The 8,073-nt window shown below is 49.8% G+C and overlaps 1 protein-coding gene across 2 annotated transcripts in view; it reads left to right on the top strand.

Annotated features, from left to right (window-relative positions):
- Positions 1 to 615: 615 nt before the first annotated feature.
- The window catches only part of CHKA (choline kinase alpha), a 30,704-nt gene continuing 23,246 nt past the window's right edge, over positions 616 to 8,073 (top strand). Inside the window, exons 1-3 of one of the 2 annotated variants that reach the window (XM_073563306.1) lie at positions 616 to 698; positions 797 to 1,054; positions 7,637 to 7,745. In XM_073563306.1, the coding sequence (XP_073419407.1) occupies positions 798 to 1,054; positions 7,637 to 7,745 (366 nt within the window). In that variant the 5' untranslated portion in view covers positions 616 to 698; position 797. Of the gene's footprint in view, positions 1,055 to 7,636; positions 7,746 to 8,073 lie in introns of both variants that reach the window. The other variant, XM_073563305.1, reaches the window with a different exon arrangement.

Here is an 8,073-nt window from a genome sequence, read left to right as displayed (position 1 = left end):
TAGTTATGGTCTTGTGACAACGAGCTTCTCTTCCTGCTTCTCTCAGTTTTTTACTGAACATTGAGAGCATTAGGAGGAGCAGCTCGTGGGTACATGGCTAAGTGTGCAAGTCGCATATGTACTGGGGGGGGGGCCGAACCGAATTCTTGCCCCGGGTGCCAGAGAGCCTAGATACGCCTCTGATGTGGGGTATTGATCTGTATGTCGCGTCCCACTCTACAGGTGGGGACCCCACAACCCAGAATTTCGGACTCAACTTTTGCTAGTAAATAGGGTCCTTTCGGGGGTTTTGGGGACCCTCCTGTCCACTTTTGTCGATAACTTGCATTTAGATGAATCACCACCAGTCTGGGGTAGGTCCTGTGCCGGTCCCTGATGTCTGGGCTGTAGCCACACGGATTCTTGGCAGACATATGTCTGTAACCATAGAAACTGCAGCTGAGACTAAAAAGTCTCGGGGTGTAATACCTGCGGCGGCCACGCGTGTCACCATGGCAACCACGAGCTCGCGCAGCTCCCCAGGACCCAGACTGCGGCCGCTGATCACAAGGCAGCGCTGGTGGGAGGAGCCCAGTGAGGAGGCTTTGTGACGTCACGAACAGAGTCTATATAAGAGAGCCATCCGCTGAGTGACAGTTACTAACAGACTACACATCTAGTAGAGGGAGGATCGCGCAGCTGCTCCCGTTATAAGAGCGGTGTGTCCTGTGACCGGCCCCGTGCACACTCTGCCGTTACCGCTCTCAGTTATCCGTCACTAGAGGACATCTGTATATTCTTCTTATATTTCTACCAGGATGAAGACGAAATTCTCCTGCGCGGAGGAGCTGCCGAGCTCTCTGGGGCTCCTGATCAGCTCGGCCGAGGGGCTGGTGACCAACCAGAGACTGGCGGAGACCGTGGCGGAAACCGGAGACCACGACGAGAACTGCCGGGCCAAGGAGGACGAGCCCGAGCCCCTCACCAGGCGCAAGGCTTACCGCTGGTGCAAGGAGTTCCTGCCCGGGGCGTGGAGGCGTCTGGAGGAGGAGCGCTTCCAGATCAGCGTTATACGGTGCGTGGCGCTGAGACTGGCGGCGGCTGCCCCCCCCTCCTGAGACTGTGCCCCCCCCTCCTGAGACTGTGCCCCCCCCCCCCTCCTGAGACTGTGCCCCCCCCCCTCCTGAGACTGTGCCCCCCCCCCTCCTGAGACTGTGCCCCCCCCCCTCCTGAGACTGTGCCCCCCCCCCCTCCTGAGACTGTGCCCCCCCCCCTCCTGAGACTGTGCCCCCCCCCTCCTGAGACTGTGCCCCCCCCTCCTGAGACTGTGCCCCCCCCCCCCTCAGGAGACTGTGCCCCCCCCCCCCCTCCGGAGACTGTGCCCCCCCCCCCCTCCGGAGACTGTGGCCCCCCCCCCCCCCTCCGGAGACTGTGGCCCCCCCCCCCCCCTCCGGAGACTGTGGCCCCCCCCCCCCCCTCCGGAGACTGTGGCCCCCCCCCCCCCCCCTCCGGAGACTGTGGCCCCCCCCCCCCCCCCTCCGGAGACTGTGGCCCCCCCCTCCGGAGACTGTGGCCCCCCCCCTCCGGAGACTGTGGCCCCCCCCCCCCCCCCCCTCCGGAGACTGTGGCGCCCCCCCCCCCCCTCCGGAGACTGTGGGCCCCCCCTCCGGAGACTGTGGCTTCATACATTATAGTGGCCCCACATGATGCTCCATACAGTATAATGGTCCCACATGATGCTCCATACAGTATAATGGTCCCACATGATGCTCCATGCTGTATAATGGCCCCACATGGTGCTCCATGCTGTATAATGGCCCCACATGGTGCTCCATGCTGTATAATGGCCCCACATGGTGCTCCATGCTGTATAATGGCCCCACATGATGCTCCATGCTGTATAATGGCCCCACATGATGCTCCATGCTGTATAATGGCCCCACATGGTGCTCCATACTGTATAATGGCCCCACATGGTGCTCCATGCTGTATAAAGGCCCCACATGATGCTTACAGTATAATGGCCCCATATGATGCTGCATACAGTATAATGGCCCCACATGATGCTCCATACAGTATAGTGGCCCCACATGATGCTGCATTCAGTATAATAGCAACGCATGATGCTCCATACTGTATTATGGCCCCACATGATGGCTACATTCTGTATAATGGTCCTACATTGTGCTCCATGCTGTATAATGGCCCTACATGATGCTCCATACAGTATAATGGCCCCACATGATGCTGCATACAGTATAATGGCCCCCATATGATGCTGCATACAGTATAATGCCCCCACATGATGCTACATCTAATATATAAAGCTCAAAGTGTGTATGTATGTGTGTGTGTATGTCCGGGAGATGGCGGATATGTATGATGGGTATATGGGCACGGGACTATGGAATGGAGGACATGTATGATGGGTATATGGGCACGGGACTATGGAATGAAGGATGTGTGATGGGTATATGGGCACTCGACTATGGGATGGCAAATATGTATGATGGGTATATGGGCACTCGACTATGGGATGGAGGATGTGTGATGGGTATATGGGCACTCGACTATGGGATGGCGGATATGTATGATGGGTATATGGGCACTCGACTATGGGATGGCGAATATGTATGATGGGTGTATGGGCATGGGACTATGGGATGGAGGATGTGTGATGGTATATGGGCATGGGATGTAGGATATGTATGATGGGTATATGGGCATGGGACTATGGGATGGAGGATGTGTGATGGGTATATGGGCACGGGACTATGGGATGGAGGATAATTATAATTTGCTACAACTAACCACAGTTAGTTACTATGCCCGGGCAGCGCCGGGATCTTCAGCTAGTACTGTATAATGGCCCCACATGATGCTGCATACAGTATAATGGCCCCACATGATGCTCCATGCAGTATAAGGGCCCCACATGATGCTGTATACAGTATAATGGCCCCACATGATGCTGCATACTGTATAATGGCCCCACATGATGCTACATCTAATATATAAAGCTCAAAGTGTGTGTGTATGTCCGGGAGATGGCGGATATGTATGATGGGTATATGGGCACGGGACTATGGAATGGAGGATATGTATGACGGGTATATGGGCACGGGACTATGGGATGAAGGATGTGTGATGGGTATATGGGCACTCGACTATGGGATGGCAAATATGTATGATGGGTATATGGGCATGGGACTATGGGATGGAGGATGTGTGATGGGTATATGGGCACTGGACTATGGGATGGAGGATATGTATGATGGGTATATGGGCACTCGACTATGGGATGGCGGATATGTATGATGGGTATATGGGCACTCGACTATGGGATGGCGAATATGTATGATGGGTGTATGGGCATGGGACTATGGGATGGAGGATGTGTGATGGGTATATGGGCATGGGACTATGGGATGGAGGATGTGTGATGGGTATATGGGCATGGGATGTAGGATATGTATGATGGGTATATGGGCATGGGACTATGGGATGGAGGATGTGTGATGGGTATATGGGCATGGGATGTAGGATATGTATGATGGGTATATGGGCATGGGACTATGGGATGGAGGATGTGTGATGGGTATATGGGCACGGGACTATGGGATGGAGGATAATTATAATTTGCTACAACTAACCACAGTTAGTTACTATGCCCGGGCAGCGCCGGGATCTTCAGCTAGTACTGTATAAAGGCCCCACATGATGCTGCATACTGTATAAAGGCCCCACATGATGCTCCATGCAGTATAAAGGCCCCACATGATGCTGCATACAGTATAATGGCCCCACATGATGCTGCATACAGTATAATGCCCCCACATGATGCTCCATGCAGTATAAGGGCCCCACATGATGCTGTATACAGTATAAGGGCCCCACATGATGCTGCATACAGTATAATGGCCCCACATGATGCTGCATACAGTATAATGGCCCCACATGATGCTGCATACAGTATAATGGCCCCACATGATGCTGTATACAGTATAATGGCCCCACATGATGCTGCATACAGTATAATGGCCCCACATGATGCTGCATACAGTATAATGGCCCCACATGATGCTGCATACAGTATAATGGCCCCACATGATGCTGCATACAGTATAAGGGCCCCACATGATGCTGCATACAGTATAATGGCCCCACATGATGCTGCATACAGTATAATGGCCCCACATGATGCTGCATACAGTATAATGGCCCCACATGATGCTGCATACAGTATAATGGCCCCACATGATGCTGTATACAGTATAAGGGCCCCACATGATGATGCATACAGTATAATGGCCCCACATGATGCATACTGTATAATGGCCCCACATGATGCTCCATACAGTATAATGGCCCCACATGATGCTGTATACAGTATAATGGCCCCACATGATGCTGCATACAGTATAATGGCCCCACATGATGCTGCATGCAGTATAATGGCCCCACATGATGCTGCATACAGTATAATGGCCCCACATGATGCTGTATACAGTATAATGGCCCCACATGATGCTGCATACAGTATAATGGCCCCACATGATGCTGCATACAGTATAATGGCCCCACATGATGCTGCATACAGTATAATGGCCCCACATGATGCTGCATACAGTATAATGGCCCCACATGATGCTGCATACCCTTAAAAGGTAAAAAAACTTCTCACCTCTGCCCTTTGCAACTCTGATCTAGTCTCCATCTATCAGTCCTACCTGTGGGCACGCGCGCCATCTCGGCAACAGCGCCGCCGCCACTCTCCTCAGCCTGTGTGTCATCCGTGTCCTGAGCACGCGAGAGATCCCCGTCCTCAGCATGTGCGCAGACTGATGGGAGAGTTAGGAGCAGAGGAGAGTGGCGCCGGCACTAGTGATGAGGGTCCGGGAGATTGCGAGCGGGCTGAAGAGTGGTGGCAGCGCTAGTTTTGAGGAAATGGCGCGTGTGCCACAGGTTCGCCACCACTGGTCTATGTGCTGTCTGTTTTTCACTCGTATGAACATGGCCTGAGCTTCAGCTGCCCGTCACAGGCTTGGCCGCCTCTCTGCTGCAGAAAGTCCCATTCTTCACTTTCTAGGCACCAGTTCCTAATTTACTCGTCCGGGGGGAAAATCCCCTTTGTTGAAGTTCCTCTTCTAACTTTCCTTTTGCTGTTGCCCAGTGTAGTTCTCCTTTAGGAAAACAGAAGTGACCTTGTGGGCCGGCCCGGGACGTTACACATTTACATCTTCAGCAAGCACTGTTTGCATTCAATGTTTGGGGCGTGCGAGTCCTCGTAGTTGTTCTCCAGGAGATGGCTGTTGCAGAGCGTGAATCGATTGGCTACTACAAGCCACCATTGACTAGTGTTCAGGAGCAGATTTATTTCGTCCACTGCTGAACAAAGCGGGTCAGCGCTATGAAAGATCCCAGTGACCGGGTCACGATGACCCTGGTTGTACAGGTCAGAAGTGCTAATTCTGAGCAATCCCACGTGGTGAGCTGATTAATCAGTTACTATCATGGCGACAGCTCTGTGTTTGATTCCCCCCCCCCCCCCGCCTTATTGACTCGGGGTCAGTATTGTAACAAGCACTCATCGGAGAGGGCTAAATGGCGCGCTAAGTGTATGCAAGTCTCCAGTTATTTCAGGTATTGCCCAGGTTAGATCTGATTGTAAAGCATACCGGTTATGTAACCCTTTGTGACAGAACAGTAACTGATAAAACAGGAGTCTGAACCCTGAGTGAGCATGCCCTATAGGAACTGGAGCCACTTTGTTTTTCTTCTTTTTTTTCCGACTTGTGTTTTACTGGGGTCAGGTACAAAAAATGCTTTTTACTTGCAGATATGGGTTTAATTTGCAGATAAATATAATTAAAATCCTGCCGCTTACTTGCAAAATGAGCCACTACAGGGAGAAATTGAGGTTGTATCCTGGCTGCACTCGAGCGTCGCTGCACTCGAGCTACATCTGCCACTGTAACCATTCCGGCATCACCCTACTGACGGAAGCAAGCGGCGTCATGGCAGATAGAAGTTAGTTTTCTCCCTGTAGCCGCTCTTCCGGTAAGGCAGGCAGCATTTTAACGCTCTCTGCCTGCACACTAATCCTGCACCAGGGTCTGGACTTTTGGGCACCAAGTCCTTGTTCAGCTTTATAAAGTGCAATTTCTCTAAATTGCTGCAGTGTTTCCAAGTAAAACATGTACACGGCTGCAGTTACGCAGCTCCTGGGCCAGTCTTGTGTTTTGACAACACTGCTTTATTCGAAGCGTTTATCAAGTTACGTCAGCGTTCACACGTGTCGCTTATTGATGTGAACAGTAGTTTGATTCTTCTCAATGGTCAAGGTCACTCTTGTAGCAATGACCTTGAAGACATTTGCTGTTTTCATAGGTATCTAAAGTTTTTACACCTTTTACGTCAAACACCGGTGAGCAATGATCAGCTTGTGTTTATTCCTAAAATCCGTACTTTTATAGCTGAACGTAAAGGGGTATTCCCATCTCCAAGATCCAATCTCAATATGTTGTAGATGCAATAATATTGGCAAATGCAACCAATTAGAAATGTAGTGTAGTTTTTCTGATTGACTTTCCTCATGTGCAGACATTGCAGGGGTATTCCCATCTCCAAGATCCAATCTCAATATGTTGTAGATGCAATAATATTGGCAAATGCAACCAATTAGAAATGTAGTGTAGTTTTTCTGATTGACTTTCCTCATGTGCAGACATTGCAGGACCTTGGCTATCCATGGTTACAACCAATTGATGCAGCTGTCACTAGATCAGTTGTCTTTACCATGGATACCTAAGGTCCTGCAATGCCTGCACAAGACAAAAGATATAGTGAATCAGAAGAACTATACTACATTTCTAATTGGAGATATTTGCTAATATTATCACACCTACATATTGGAATAGGATTTTGGAGATGGGAATACCCTTTTTAATTGAATAAATTAATATTACACTATTTGACAAGTGTCCGATGAACATTTATTTTAATGTGTTAAAACTTGCAGCCGCTTATATTCATCTTTAAAAAGTAACCTGAAAATGAATCGGATGAAGGCATCACTTGTAAGAATTTTGTTCTCTTCATACTAACAATATAAATTCAATTTATAAAATCCAAGACTCCTGGGGGGAAAAAAACAAACATTCAGGTTCCTTTAAAATATTTTATTCTTGATGTTAAAAGTAGCCTAAAGTTTAGAATTAACCCAGGTTAACACAGGTCATCAATCTGTCATCCCTGGGTGGCTGCCGGAGACTGAAGATCAGCTGCTGTTGACGAGGAACTGATATGCAGTATCCAGCAGAGGAGAATGAGAGAGAGGTCATCGATACCTGACCGGTCAACCACTTTTATGGGCCCCCTCACATACTAGACAAAGTTCATCTGAATGGGCCAATATTGGAGAGACTGGCCAACTGTTCTGTGGGTATGGAGGCCTCTTGAAGGATCTGGAATGTTGTATCCGCCCCACTTATGTTCTCCACTTTTCCCTCTGACGACACATGAGCACTCGGCGAAACAGACTGAATGAGGGATTGGAGGAATAGTGTTTGGCTGAACAAAGGTGTATGATTATTGGTGTTGGACATTATTCGGCACCCTTGTGTAACCAGATTGTCCCTTTTTTTTTTTACTTTAGCGGTGGCCTCAGTAACATGCTGTTTCACTGCTCGTTGCCGGAAGACGTGATCTGTCTGGGCAATGAGCCCCGGAGTGTTCTCCTGCGGTTATACGGCGCCATCTTGCAGGTGGGTGAGCTGGTCAGATAAGTTGTGTATTTTGTGTCCTGCATTTCTCCTGTTAGTGTGTAGTTTGCCAACATCACCAGACGGACTTTGAGCAAACGTGAAACCTTTGCGATTCGTGCTCCTTCCGATTCGTACATACTTCTTCACATGGTCAGTCTTCATACCAAACGGAAATCTTATCATTGCACCTCGCTTTATCAGAGATCTCTTACCAGCTCACTGAGCTATGTTCATCACTGCTGCTAATCCAGACCCCTATGTCATACCCCAATTCTGCATCCCCCTCCACCAGATAGGCAATGGCATATCCAATGCAGCATGATCGTTA

The sequence above is a fragment of the Dendrobates tinctorius genome, unplaced genomic scaffold (assembly GCF_039654945.1).
Source record: "Dendrobates tinctorius isolate UK_male_01 unplaced genomic scaffold, ASM3965494v1 ptg000384l, whole genome shotgun sequence".
NCBI classification, from domain to species: Eukaryota; Metazoa; Chordata; class Amphibia; order Anura; family Dendrobatidae; genus Dendrobates; species Dendrobates tinctorius.
Note: the sequence above shows the minus strand (reverse complement) of the source record. Positions and strands in the feature narration are given on the sequence as shown.